Below are 15,129 nucleotides of genomic sequence, written 5' to 3' on the forward strand. Positions count from 1 at the left end.
CTTAAATCCAGGTGGTGTTTGTGCTGACTGGAGACTGTGATGACAGGAATCATATTGGTTACAAGGTCTATGAAGAAATTGCTTCAACAAGTTCTGGTCAAGTTTTTCACTTGGACAAAAAACAAGTTAATGAGGTAACTTGGCTTGAGTTTTGCAATCAATAAAGGAAATGAGGCAAGAGTTATACTGTAAATCTTTAAGAGACCTGGTGGTGGGTTAGGGAGCAGAAGGGGAACTTTTAAATGTTCTGGTCTTAGTATGTGAGCTCTGTTCCACCTTTCCTTTCCTTCATTTCTCCGTCTTCTATATCAGGATGCAATTCTGTGACTTTTGTTGACAATAAGGAAGTGTGAAGTGACACATCTTACTAGAACCTCCCCAACTTCCCTCTGCCTGTGCCAGAAGGCTTCCAGGAGAAGAGCCTTTAAAAAAAGGAGCAGTTCTGGGCTCTGTGGAACGTAGTGGCTTTTCTGCTCAAAACAAGAGCACACATTTAGCTTTAAATGAGCATTTTGCGAACAAGCAAAGGATTGCTACTTAGCCTGGACAAAAAATGTTCCCCGCATAGGATAGATAGTGTGAACTCTCAGGTTTCCATTGTCCAGAGTCACGTAAGTAACTTTTTAATTGAGGTTATCACTGCAGTACTTCTACCACCTCTGCTGCCCTCCTGGTGACTGTGGTTCCTGACCCACAGCTATGAATGCTATGAAAGTTCCCATTTGCTTTGGGAATTTTAGTGAGCCTCAGACAGGAATGAAACTTCAGAAGTGCGTGAGAAAACAGTTTGGAGAGAGGTGAGATCACATGGTATTTATCTGGAGAGCTGGAATTGTTTATAATGTTGTAAACATTCTCCTTTGAATTCCCAGTGTAGGCAATAACTAGCTGAAGTTTTTTAATAAAAATTTACCCTGGTTTGTTCCTTCTTCTTTATGTTCTAAAATTTTGACAATGATAAATGTTGGAGATGAATTGCATTTTTCTACAGCTGTTGCCTAGAAAAATTGAAGTTCTCATTGGGAATGCTAGAAGCTATTGGCAGTGATGTGAAGGTGATCAAAAGGAGAAACTACTCAGAAGATTTATCCTCCAAAAATTAGGTTAAAATTTGGAAGAAAAGAAGTTACCTGCTTGGTTGGTTCCTGGCCTGCATTTTGTTATTATCTGAAAAGGGTAAAACTTCTCTGTGAGACTCCATGAAATCCCTTTATACAGAAGGGATCATCATGGAATGGGATGGTCTTTAAGGGCCCTTACAGCCCAATCAGTTCTGCAACCCTCTGATACTGCCAGTGGGGAATGCTCTTTGCCAGGGCTGTAGTTTTAGGGTAGAGGTTTGGTTGGATTGTTGTGGTTCTGTTTTCTTCTGCTTTTGAGAGGTAGAAGTGAGCAGGTAAAGCCATTTGTAGGTGCTAGACAGTACCATGTTCTGGAGTGGAGCTGGCATGAGCTGCTTTCCTGGGTGCCTGCTGCTGCTGCTTTCTGGATTTAGCACTTTCCTGTTTCTAAGAACACCAGCTTCTGTCTGAAAGGATAGACTGCCTTGGAATTTTGGGTAAAGTTTTAAGCAGGGGGTTTCAGTAGCTGCTTTCAACCCCTTCCAGCTTCATTGCAACATTGCAACATTTCTTTTGAGTTAATAATAATGGAACTGTAAAGTTGTAAAATGTCCTGGGTTGCAAAATACCTTGAAGATCATCTCATTCCACCCCCTGCCATGGGCAGGGACACCTACCACTAGCCCAGGTTGCTCCAAGCCCTGTCCAACCTGGCCTTGGACAATCCTAGGGATCCAGGAGCAGCCACAGCTTCTCTGGGCACCCTGTGCCAGGGCCTCACCACCTCTGCCCAAGAGCAGAGGGTGAAATTAGTAGGTAATATTTTTGCAGTGGGTTTTTGAGAGAGAGAGGGAAAAATACAGCCTATGGCCACTGGAAGGAGATGTAAGAGGTTGCTTAAGGTGGAAAAAAAGCAACCCCTAAATAACTGTCAGAAGTCTTCTGCAATAACTGCTGAACGATTTGTGTTAAAGCCAAACCTAAAAGACTGCAGTTTTAGTGACTGTTGACCTTACATAAATCTGTGTCTGGGCCAAGTGACTGTGAAAATCAGTAGACCAAATTTCTGCCATCCCCAGTAAAACCTCTGTGGTTTCAGTTCTGGATCAGCATTGATTCCAAGAAGCACATCCCTCAGTGGGTGGATGCAAACAAACAGCACATCTTGCAGAGATCTGATCAGCTGTTTATGGGATAGCCCTCGGGCAGGATTCAGCTGCAATCAAGCAATCATGCTTGCCCTCCTTTTTCTCTGAGGAGTCGATGATGTGTAAAGAATGCAGTTTATAAATGCCGAAGCACACTCACCGTTGTGGGCCTAGAGACAGCCAGTGCTGGACTGGGGATTAGGGAATAGCTACAAAGTCTCTGCCGAGTACCCTGCCAAACCAACGACTTGTTTTGTTAAAACATTTTGATTCTTCTACCCCCCAAAAACTCAAACAAAGCTATTTTTAGTATAGAAAGTTTCAAACCATTCCTCTTGTTCTTGCCCTTTGAGCATTAAGTGCAGAATGAAGCAATATTCTAAGCTAGATACAAGGAAACACAGCAAAACAGTACTTGATACACATCCAATGCTTGTGTGCTGAGAAGACTATGAAAACTTAGTGCTTTTTTTTTTTACTTCTGAAAAACATGTTCTGATTTCAAATACTACAGTTGACTTGGGCAAAATTATTAGTGATTGATAAAGTTGTGTTGGGTTCAGTCCAGCAAAGCATGAAATACGTATGTACCTCAACTTACCTGCTGAAAGTAGCTCATCTAAGAGCCTGGGATGAAAGTCCTATTTTTACAAACTCACTGTGATTTCTGTGCATTAGATAAATGAGAATATTTATCTAGTTAGATAAATATTCTTCATCTAACTTTAATGTCCCTTCCAACAGAAACCATTATAGGATCATAATATTCCGAAATGTTGTCCCCAGTGTCTTGGAAAGCCTTTATCAAAGTGCTTTATCAAAGCATTGAAGTCCTGGTTTTGAAAAGTGTTTCTTTAGGTGACATTTCTCTGGTTGCTTCTGTAGACTCAGGGCTTAATTTACAATAATTGTTTGAAATTTAAATTAATCACAGAATATCCTGAGCTGGAGAGGATCTTAGAATCTGCAAGGATTGAGTCCCACCCCTGTCCCTTCCCAGACACCCCAGCAATCCCACCCCGTACATCCCTGGGAGCGTTGTCCAAACTCTCCTGGAGCTCTGGCAGCCTTGGGGCTGTGCCCATTCCCTGGGGAGCCTGGGCAGTGCCCAGCACCCTCTGGGGAAGAACCTTTTCCTGATCTCCAGCCTCACCCTCCCTGACACAGCTCCAGGCCTTCCCTCAGGTTCTGTTGTCATGGCATTGAGAATATTCATCAAGCATGGGTTAAATTCCCTGTTAGGAGCAGATTCTCTATTTTCATAACTGTGTCCAGTTTCCAAAAGGTACTAATTTTGACTTGAACTGAAGTTACATTCCACCACACCTAATTATCCTTCTGTAAGGAAATTCCTGTAAATGGTTGTGATGCCCAGAGGTTTGTACTGATGCCAGAGGGGGTGTTGAGATGAACTGTGATGATCAGCAGAGTGTGAATATGGTGCTGTGGAAAATAGTGGAGATTTATTAGTCATTGGCAGTTCAGGTCATGCCTCCAGGTCGTTTTGATTGCTTGTGGCAAAGATGAGTCATTCCTATGTCTGATGAATGGGATTGATCAGTATGGATAGAGCTGGAAATTCACAAGGACTGAGCTCGTGAGAGGTCTTTTTCCATTTCTTTTAGTGTTGAAGCACTTGTTTTTTCTTACTTCTAACCTTTCTGTTAGAAGGGAAAAATTCCTGTCCTTAGACTGCCTAAAAATACATCTTTCTTCCTGATTTTTAAAATAAGTAGAAATGGATCTTGCATATACAGAACATTGATGGGAGGAGAACTGAGAATGACATGGGGGCACAGCTTGGACTTTGATGGAAGAAGGGGATGTTGTTGAATGACTTGAAAGCTGGATAAACCTGTATGGGAAAAACAAGAGAGTTGGAATTGGATGAGAAGCCTGTGAATGAAAGGGATGCTGTGGATGAGATGAGATTGAGGGGGGACTGAAGACAAGACGGGTGACAGAACATTTAGAAAGGATGGTGCAAAAGGGGTTGTTGTTGTGGGGAAGGTATAATCTGTAAGATCACAAGGAATGGGGTCTGGTTGTGTCATGTTCACTCATGAGTGCTGTAAATAGAGGTCCCTAAACCCACTGGAGAACATCCGATTTCTGCTGGCTCTTACTCCTCCCAGGGGATGGCAACACAAGGGTTACACCAACACAGCTGGCGTTGGTGTTAGGGGTCCCTGCTGTGTATGACCAGTGTGTGTTTGGATAGTGCTGCAGAGGAAGCAATTTGAAATCTTGTTTCACTCAGTTAAAGGTCTAAAAGACCCCTCCACTGCTTTTCAAGAATACAATGCAGGTGACAAAGTCAAAAGTTCAAAATTACAGTATAGAATGAAGTTTTCTTGCATACCTCCGTTTGTTGCCTTTTCTTCTCCCTGGTCTCAAACAGGCATTATCCATTTTCATAGAAAAATGAGGTTTCACGGGAGAAGCAGCTGAATACTTCTTTCTATTCTGAAGATTCATAATGTACAGTGAATGCCAAACAAAGAAAGGAAAAACAAATAGTTGCAGCTGGTCTTTCTCTGTTTTCTATGGAATTTGGAGTCTCTGGAAAAAATAAACCATGATCATGTACCTAAGGCTTTTTGTCATAAAGCAACTGCAGAAGGGCTTTTGAAAGGCAGTTGAAAGCAGACAGGCTTAGTTCTTGTGGTTCCTAACTTTGAAGAGCTTGAGATCCAACACTGAAACTTTTCAGTGGTGTGGTTTTCATACATGTTATATATATAATTTATGTTTTACTTTTACAGTATTGTTTTCTTGTCCACTGTCTCAGTTATATTTTTTTAAGTGCATTTAAAAACATTATTAGAATATTTTTCCTCTTTGGGTGTAAGTATGAACCTAAATTTACTTGAGCAATGAAACAGTTAACCTGAAATCCCGTTGCTTTGACTGCTTGAGAAATATTCTTGAGTCCCAGAATAAACAAATGGGAATAGAGGCCATGCTCCACAGATTTTCCAGGTTTCAGTATGCATTCCAAGAAATGACCTGACAGCAGGGCAGGTTGCAAGAGCAAATTTTCTGGGGAAAAGTTATAAATCATTGCTCTATTTGCCCTTCCCCCTCTAATAAAATTCATCACGTCACATTTTGGCAGAACAACAAAAGCTGCTGTTGTTTTGGGGGCTTTCTGTGAAGGTCCCAAAGGAGAAAAAACCTACTTCTAAATCAGTGTTACAGCATTATTGCAAAGCTCTTTGGAATGACAGGGTTGGGAAATGGATCTCCCAGAATTGCCTATTGAACTTACACAAGCAAGCTGCTGCCAGACTGCAGACAGCTGGGTTGTTCTGTTGCCTTCCATTTTCAGTTTTGATCTTCCAAAACTCTCAGAAACTAAGTTCGTGTGGGTTCATTGAATTTTACAGTCCTTTGAAAAACTTACCTGTGGAGGTGAGATCCTGGAATTAAATGGGAACTTTTCCATATACCTCATACAAAAAAGTGTCGTGTTCATCTCACTGGGAGTAGAACACTGAAATTTTTTTGGAAGCATTTTTGGGCCCAGATGTATAATTTCTAAAGTAGAACTTAAATGAGTTGGATCTTTTTGAAGCCTTGTGATTCCTGTTCCAGGCTTGCCTAAAGCAAACACAAGTTGCTCCCTAGCTGGTGTCACCAGCTGTTGCACAAACCCCAGTTCTCTCTTGGGCCACGTTACTGCAGGGCTTTGAGCAGCACAGGCAGTTTTACTGTGATTTTTTGGGTATGTTGTTTTGCAGTCATGCCCAAACATCTCGCTTGTGCACACCCTTGGTGAGGGGACACCTGCTCACACCTGGTCAGTGCTGTCTCACCCTCAGCACGGCTCAGGTGGGACATTCCGAAGAGTAGAGGGGGAGGAATCATTGATGAAAACCTGCCCCCACCATTTCAAATGTGTTTTCAATTACACCCTTCACTTATTCAAACTTATTTCATCTTTGCACAAAGGTTGCTGGGCATTCATACTGTAACATATGAAAACAAGTACACTTCTATAGGAGGCTGGAATCTAGTTTCTATCACAAAGTCATCTCTCACACAAACCTAGGGCATATTTCCATTTTATAAACAACAAAGTAGGCAAGTAATGCACAGTTAGCCAGGGGTGTGAGATTCTTCTGGGAAATGTGTTGAATTGGGTCCTAGGTTGAAGGATTTGCCCTGGAGACCCCCAGTACTGAGGGGTAACATATCAGGTTAGTTTCTTGCTCGTTTCCAAGTCTTGAACTGACATAAACAAGACAGCTCTCCTTTACAAGATGTCTCTCAATGCCACCATGGTCAACTGCAGCTTGAAACCACGGTTCAGTATTACTGTGAGTCGCATTCTCCTTATTACACAAACCCAATATTACTTCAGTGGGATTTAAAAAATAGGCTGCAGCTCTGTGATGTACAAAAGTGATGCAAAATCGTATAGTTTGACAAACCAGGTGTGTTTCTGGGAAGGTTGGGTTGGTTGTGGTGGGTTTCCCTTGGCTGATTGTCAGGCTCCCTCTCAGCCACTCACTCATCCCTTGCAGAGGAGGAATGGGTTGAGGAAGCTTGTGGGTTGAGATATGACAGAGAAGTCACCAGTTGTTGTTGAGGGCAAGACAAAGTTGACTTAAGGAAAATTAATTTGTTGCCAATTAAAATAGATATTCAATTATTCCTTCAGGAGGTGGGAAGCAAAGACAGGTAGGAACACCTTTGCCTCCACTTGCCCAACTCAGCTTCTCCCCTAATTCCTTCTCCCTTCCCCACTGCCATCAGGAATGGGGTTGTGGTCAGTACATATGGGTTTCTCGTGGCTTCTCTTCTTCCTCACACCCTTCCTTTCCTTCACTGTGGGCTCTCCCACTGGGCTGCTGTCCCATCACTGGTGTGGGAGCCTCTGTGCCCTGCAGGGACATACTTTCCAAAACCATGTTCCCCTCCAGTCCCACCTCTATGCTGTGCCTAACAGTAATTTGTATTAGGTGTTTTAGGGGAAAAAAAAAACTGGAAAAGTGCAGAGATAGCGATTACTCAGTACATCTGCATGAGAAAATTTTCCTTGTTGCTTCATGCAACTAATAATTGATGAGCAGAAATGCCCACAGGTTTGTATCCCTAATTCCTTTTAAAATTTACCTGTGGTTGTTGTGTAGAGATGTATCTAGGTGTGCTAGTGTACTCCTTTAAACACCATGCTGACCATGGCTTTGCTAGTATCTTCTATTAAAGTTGCGTTTCCTTTAAATATTCACATTTAAAAAAATAAATTAATATGGAATCTCTAGAAGACAGTAGAGAGGGGCATTTCAGCAGAAAATATTTCAGCAGCTAGTATTGCTGATAGTATAGTAACAACTATTCTTTTATCTTCTAGGTGTTAAAGTGGGTTGAAGAAGCAGTTCAAGCCTCCAAAGTGCATCTCTTGTCTACAGACCATCTGTCCATGGCCGTAAATACTTGGCAGATCCCTTTTGATCCCAGCCTGAAGGAAGTTACAGTGTCCTTGAGCGGTCCTTCGCCAGCGATGGAGATTCATAATCCTCTAGGTGAAATACTTCATACTTTCTTTTGTGATAGTGAAAAAAGGGAGTATTTTATATTCTGATATTTTATTTTTTTTGCCATGTTCCATGTGTTTTATTTCACTTGGAGGAAACTGGAAAACTTCCTTATTCTGTTCACTTCATCTCAGTTCCATTTGCTTTGTTACAATTTTTCCTTGCATTCCAGATTGCTAGACACTTTGCCTTTCATCTGTTTTTGTATTCCCTGAACCATCATTTAAGGGTTGTACATGATGGTTGGGTTTTATGTGAGGAAAGTTCAGCCATGGTCTGGCTTTTTTGAACAGAGAACATTCAGAACCAAACCTGTCTCCCCTGCCCATCTCCAGCTGAGCAGTGTGTGATGGGGAATGCAGTGACATACTTGGAGCTAATTTGTAATTGAAGCTATTTTGAACAGATCTGTTTATTATTAAGTTGATGCCCTAGGAACTTGGAACAGCACTCCAGAAATAAATTCAGATCATATTTTGTATACTCTGAATGACTTTTGCCTAAGGATATTGCTTGAGTAGCTGGGAAATATTTTATGCCCAGGATGGGATCCCTGCAATGTGGTCTGGTCTGTCCTGCACTGAGGCATTCTTGTTTACAGGAAAGAGATTGGCTCAATGTCTGTGTTCAAGCCATGACAACACACAGTCCTGGGTGCAAGTGGAAGGCTTCCCTGAAGCTGTGACCCCACCTCTTTTTGAACTTTTTCATCGATCAGCTCCATGCATCTAAATCCACAGAGTTTCACTGAAATTATCCAAGGCAAATCTAGTAGGTTTTGAAAATGGGCACTGGGACATCCCAGTCTCCACTTCTTCTTTCCCTTTAGTGCTGTGAAAGAACCAGATGAGTTTTAGGGCTGATGATTCTTCAGGGTCAGCCTTTAGGGAGCAAAGTCCCTCTCTAGAGAGCCAATTCCTGCACAATCACTCACATATAAATGAACGTTTTCAGTATTCTATCAGAGAATTATAGGAAATGTTGACTGTTGTAAATGTCATTGACTGCTAAGTAGTGAGTAAGTATCAGAAACACATTGGTACGAAACAATATTGTATTTACTCTCTGTTTTTTAAAAGCATTACTGTGTTTACTCCATCATGTATTTACCTCCTGTTTCTGTTTTTTCAGGCAAGCAGCTCAGTAAGGGATCAGGACTGAATGAATTGCTAAATATCCACAACTCTGCAAAGGTCGTAAATGTCAAAGATCCAGAGCCTGGAACATGGACAATTAAGGTAAAGTTATTGCAGAACTTCTGTATCATTGTCCTGTAGCATATAAATGGGTTGTATTTGCTATGTTATTTATCATAGATACTCACAGCTGAGTCTGTGTTACAGTGAATGTCCTGTGATCTTGTATTTAATATTGTTGTATACCTCTTTATGTAGGTAAAGCTGCATGATCCCAGCTTTCCTAAATAGATGTGGAAACAATCCTACTGGTGTAGATCTTTCTGACTGAACTATTCCATTGTAGCAGTGTAAATACTCTATAGTCATTTTTGGAGGGGAAGGCACCCGGGTGAGGCACTTTATAGGCAGTGCTGAATGGATCCTGCTGTGCATTGTCCCTGCCCTAAGCACAGAGGTGCTTTGAAAAGGATCATTAATTCACACACAGCCCTGGGGAAGCTGTTGATCCTGCTGCAGAACTGCAGCTACAAAAGCATGTTGAGCTCAGCAGCTCTGGGGAGAATTGTTTGAATGTCTGTCTAGGACTGGGGGCTTATCAAATGAGGGACAGGGACTTTTTATATGGGCACATATATGGGACAAGAGGGAAAGGTTTTAAACTGCCAGAGGGGAGGGCTGGATGGGATATTGGGAAGGAATTGTTCCCTGTGAGGGTGGGCAGGCCCTGGCACAGGGTGCCCAGAGAAGCTGTGGCTACTCCTGCATCCCTGACAGTGTCCACAGCCAGGCTGGACAGGGCTTGGAGCAACCTGGCATAGTGGAAGGTGTCCCTGGCCATGGAATGGGATGGCACTGGGTGACCTTTTAAGGTCCCTTCCAATTCCATGGTTCTACAACCAAGAGTGCTAAAAACCAGTAGGGACAACCTGATGGGGTCTTAAAAATGAAAAAGAAAAAGGTTTGGGTCCTGCTAGACATGGTAACACGATCCACATTGGGTCTTGAGACCTTTTCCTACAAGTCAGTGCTTTAGGATTCGCTTCTGTCACTTGTCGAAGGCTTCTAGGGTGAGGGATCAGTGCACAAATATCCAGTGCTCTGCAGCCCAGAGGGACAGTGCAGGAAGAGCCCTGTGTGCTCCTGGCTGTGTGATGTGAGCTGAGCCTCTGGTGTGTGCCAGCACCCAAGTGCTGGCTGCTGGGAAGGAGTCCTGGCCTCGGGGTGGGACACCTGCAGAGCCAACATTCCCCTCGAGCCCAGGCTGCCACTGGTGGCATGCACTCCTGGCAGCAGGACAGCAGCCCTGGCAAGCCATCAGGCTGCTCCTGCAGGCAGGGGCTGCAAGTTTTTTGGGTGTTGTGAGGTTTTTTGGGTGTTTTTTTCTATGTTCAGCATAATGCTGTTTCCAGCTCTATGGAAAGCATGGCTAAAACATTCAAATTGATGTATTTTGGGTTAAAAAAGAAATGAAGAAAATCTCTCGAATATGTAGTTGAAATATTTAAATCTAAATTTTATGAGCAAGCCAGGTCATGCTTTTCTTCATAGATACCTGTATTTTGGGCAATTTCTTGATATTGTTTGCAAGACAGGAAAGCATCTTTCACAAATATGTATTTGCTCTTCTGATTATACTCATCCAGCCTAGGAGGGGAAACACTAATGCACAGTCTCTGTAATCCATATTCAACTACAAATAATGAGAAGAGACCTAAAAATATTAATTGGAAAGGAGTCCTGTGGGATAAACTAATTCCTAGTGTTTGCCTAAACACCTCCAGCTCTGAAACATGACAGTGAGAGATGTGTTTATTGTTATTAGGAAATGGTGAAATTTAATAAGGTTATTCCGGCCTTAAAAGTTGCAAATATCCAAAGGTCTGAGTAATTCATAAAGAGAAATTATTTCCCAGTATATTTTTCTGTGGATTGTTTACTTGGCTTTAGTCACTGGCTTGGTTTATTTACACAAAGATTTTAAGACTTAAGCTTTGTGAAAATTTTATTCACACCATAAACTCCTTATACAGATGCACCAAGCTATAAAAACAGAACTTTATCACTGAGTTTATCTCATGAAATTTTAACTGGCAATTAACGCTTGATACCTTGAGTTGTTTGGCACAATTAAATATTTCTTTATATTGTTAACAGCTGGCTTACATAAAAAAGGCTTTAGTGGTGCTATTTCTGAGGTGAAAGGCTAACTAAATAGAAGGAAATATGTTGTTTTAATCAAATAGACATTGATTTGTCATGGTTTCTAATGCCTGTCCAAAGGCTGTTAGTTAGAGGAAACAACTGTTTAATTTGAAATTCACAAGCAGTTGTGGTAGAGGGAGTACTCTGGAGTAACCTCTCCCAGAGAGCTGCAGGAATTTGAGAATGGATCGGGTAAAACTCCAGGGAAAGCTCAATGGAAGCTTCCAGACACCTGAAGGGTGTAGAAGTAGGTGAGGAGGAAAAGCCATGGGTTCCTGTGCACCTTTGGCATGCAGCACTAGACCTTTCTTTCTCTGCATAGAATCATAGGAATTAACTTATAATTACTTAGATTTAAGTTGAAATAGGTGTATCAAATCAGCTGTACTCTTCAGAACATGAAGCTCAGGCTGTTCAAGGGTGATGGATGGTTGGGGGCTGTTCTGATTTGTTTTTTACTGGTTGAAACAGAATGACAAGGTGAGGGTACAAGTGCACAGACCAGAGGGGAGAGGTACCTGTGCACCCTCTGTTTCCCCTTGTCTGGGGAAGAGAAGCACCTTTAATGCATAGATTTTTTTCTGTTGAGTTCTGATTCACTCACCATTTTCTAGTAGAGTTTCTAATGGTCAGGTCCTAACTCCCAGACCACTGCCATTGCAGGTGCTAGCACCTGGCAGGGAGTTGTGGTGTTGTTGGTATGGTTTACTTCCAAGACAAACTGTCTCTCTTTGCTGACACCACAACTGTAGAGCCTGGATGTGAAAGCAAAGCTTTATTCAAGATGCTTTTCCTTACCACCTTGGCCATGAGGCTCCTGTCTGTGCTGCTGTTAGCCACGCTGCAGTCAGTGCCTGAGCTCAGGGCTGGCTCAGCTCTGTGCAGTGCCTGCAGTGCTGATTCCATGTGCTGCCTGTTTGCAGACCTCGAGCAGCGGGAGGCACTCCGTGCGCATCACGGGGCTCAGCACCATCGACTTCCGGGCTGGCTTCTCCAGGAAGCCCACCTTGGACTTCAAAAAAACATCCAGCAGGCCAGTGCAAGGTTTGTTTCCACTTCAGTCCATGTTAAATAGCTTCAGGCCCCCAAAATCGAGTACAGCTCTATGATGAGCTTTGTGATTACTCTGGGGATGCTCTGGGCTGGTTCCTGGAAGGGGCTTTGTATCTGCGTGACATAAATGCAGATATTCTTAACTATACCACAAAATTGCAGTGCTGTTTCTGTTATTTTTGGAGCTTCAGCAAAAGGCTTTGAAATAGAGGCATGGTGAGGAGTTAATAAAGAAGCTGCTTTTTTCAGAAACACCTGTTGGAAATCAGTAATTTAAACTTTCCCCAGCTGGGTCTCCTCATGGCTAATAAGCAGAGCTCAGCTGAGCACAATTTAGTCTTTCCCTACTCAGTAGGTAAGGGCTGGAGCTGAATGCTGCATTCATGGGGTAGTGAGCCATGCAGATGGAATTTAATCTTTCAAGTTTTAATTATCTGTTTTCTTTAGCACTTAAAATTGTGTGTTTCTGTTTTTCTAGGGATTCCTACCTTCATGCTGCTGAATACCACAGGGATCATGCTTCCAGCTAGAGTAGACCGACTGGAACTTCTGAGTATTACAGGGGAACTCCTTAAGACCTTGCCTGTGAAATACTATCCTGACAGAAAACCCTATGGAATATGGAATATTTCTGACTTCATTCCACCAGATGAAGCTTTTTTTGTTAAAATAACGGGCTATGACAAGGATGGTTATCTTTTTCAGAGAATTTCAAGTGTTTTGTTTTCTAGTATTATTCCTGGTAAGTGACTTCAACTTCAATTGACTGTTCATTTGTCTCATCTGAGTCAGTTGAAATTGAGGTCTTGTATGCTTTTATAGCTTATGCAAATAATTTCTGTGCTGTTTCCTTCCAAAATTCTGTCTCTAGTTCATGATGGTCAGTACCTAAATAGTGGAGCTTTATCAGAAATTGAGCTTCCTTTTAATAAAAGGAAAGGATATGATGTGTGTTAGTAGCTGTTAATATACTTTGTGGGGAATGTTTTCTTTCTTCAGATGCCCCTAAAGTTACAATGCCCATGAAGACTCCAGGATATTATTTACAGCCAGGCTCTGTTCCTTGCCACGTTGATAGCCTTATACCTTTTACTCAGCGTTTTACTAAAAATGGAGTAAAACTGGGAGTGGATCAGTTCTTCAAGTAAGTAGTGACCTTTCTTCACAATGCTGCTTCATTTCCTATTTATAGCTTATGATTTCTGTTATTATTTACTGCTATGTACTGTCTACATCCTGCTACTTCAAGTCTATTATTTTTGGTGCTCTTTATCAGGAAAGCTGTATTTTATGGAGATATTGATAAAATTTATATATAGATATATCTAGATATGATGTACAGAGGAGGGTGTACACTCTGTACATATGAAGAGATATTGATAAAATTTATATATAGAGAGATATATCTAGATATGATGTACAGAGGAGGGTGTACACTCTGTACATATGATGGGATTTGTAAGATTCTGGCCTAAATTCTCCTCAGATGTGTGTTCTGAAGTTAGAATGAGAATAAACTGGGTCTAAAATGGTTTTAATGTATATTTTTAAATGTTATGCAAAACTGGTAACTAGCTTTGTTTATTAAACACACCCCTCACTCTGGCCCCAGTGATATGTAGATGACTGGGCATACATTAATTTGTTTGATTTTTAATGCCTTTCATGGATGCTCTAGAAGTATGTCCTATCACCTGCCCTAGAAACCTTAATCTTCAGAAAATCTCTCAAAATAGCAAAATTTATGTCAGATATACCAAAAGGCTCTTCAGATTTCTGTATAGACAAAGAATTGTGTGCCCTTTCTCTGTAGGGTGAGAGAATAATAAAAAAAGGTTAATTAGTTAAAATACTCATAAAGTGCCCCTTTTAATTCTGTTTATTAAAACCAAAAGGGTGCCCTAGCAAACAGTGCCAGTGGCCTCCAGCACAGCCCAGAGCACCTCAGGAGCACACTGAAGACTAAACTCTGCGTTCCCCAGCAGGTACAGCGTACCCAAGTAAACCCATCCTGCAGCTCCCATGTGCACTGCTGGCAGTGGGAAATGCTGCAGCTTGCTGTGGTTTGGGTTTTAATGAGGTGCCACTGACACATAGTCAGCCCCTGCACAGCACGTACTTGGGCTGCTGTGTAATGTTTTCCATTCCTTAGGTATCAAACCCCACGCTTCTCCTCGTTATTCGCGCATCCAGCACCGCTGACTCGGCTGCGTTCTTCTTTTTTCTGTTGCAGAGCAGATGAATGAACACATCATCCAAGTTAATTTAACAAAACATATCTCAAGCCAAATATTGTTGGTCACAGTTAAATAGGATCTAATTCAGCTTGGCTTGTTTGCCTCTTATTTTTAGTGAAGTTCCAGGCAGGGTTTGTCCAGCTTAGTAGTTTAGTGCAGATTTGAACTGTAGTATTCCTCTGTGTTGAATGAGTTTTGTTTTGGTGTCGAGATGTCTTCACTCAACTGTTTTAATATTTATTTGAAAACCTACATGATTTATGACTTGAATATTGTATTTCTATTGTGACAGTTGTCTATGTGAAAATACCCTTAGAATGACTGCAGGCTCAGGGTTTGTGAGAACAGACTTTGAAATGTGAATTTTTTTAAAGTACCCTTAGAATACTGCAGGCTCAGGGTTTGTGAGGAGAACAGACTTTGAAATGTGAATTTTTTTTTTTACTTTGGTTCTAGAGGTACTGTCAGCTGCAGTAATAATTCCTTATTTTAAATGAGTAATATATGTTAGGAAAAACCACTTGGCAAACATTTCTAACAGCTTTGTCTTTCTATATTTCTACATCCTGTGGTAGTATAGTGAGAAAATTTGGGTTTTTCTTAATATCCCAGTGCATTTTTTACCAGCCTGGGAAAGGAGGTCAAGAGCAGTAGTTGAGCACCTCATTCCATTGGTCAGTGGGAACTGAGCACTAAAGTGTTACAATCCATTCTGTATTATAAATAGCAGATCCCACCAATCCTGC

General features: G+C 41.7%; 1 protein-coding gene across 1 annotated transcript in view; it reads left to right on the forward strand.

Annotated features, from left to right (window-relative positions):
* Window positions 1-15,129, forward strand: part of HMCN1 (hemicentin 1) — a 165,713-nt gene that overhangs the window by 35,657 nt on the left and 114,927 nt on the right. The window contains exons 4-9 of the mRNA XM_039726386.1: window positions 12-134; window positions 7,569-7,740; window positions 8,884-8,990; window positions 12,017-12,137; window positions 12,625-12,888; window positions 13,146-13,290. Coding sequence (XP_039582320.1) covers window positions 12-134; window positions 7,569-7,740; window positions 8,884-8,990; window positions 12,017-12,137; window positions 12,625-12,888; window positions 13,146-13,290 — 932 coding nt within the window. The remainder of the gene's footprint in view (window positions 1-11; window positions 135-7,568; window positions 7,741-8,883; window positions 8,991-12,016; window positions 12,138-12,624; window positions 12,889-13,145; window positions 13,291-15,129) is intronic.

This window comes from Passer montanus, unplaced genomic scaffold (assembly GCF_014805655.1).
Source record: "Passer montanus isolate IOZ18808 unplaced genomic scaffold, ASM1480565v1 scaffold58, whole genome shotgun sequence".
NCBI classification, from domain to species: Eukaryota; Metazoa; Chordata; class Aves; order Passeriformes; family Passeridae; genus Passer; species Passer montanus.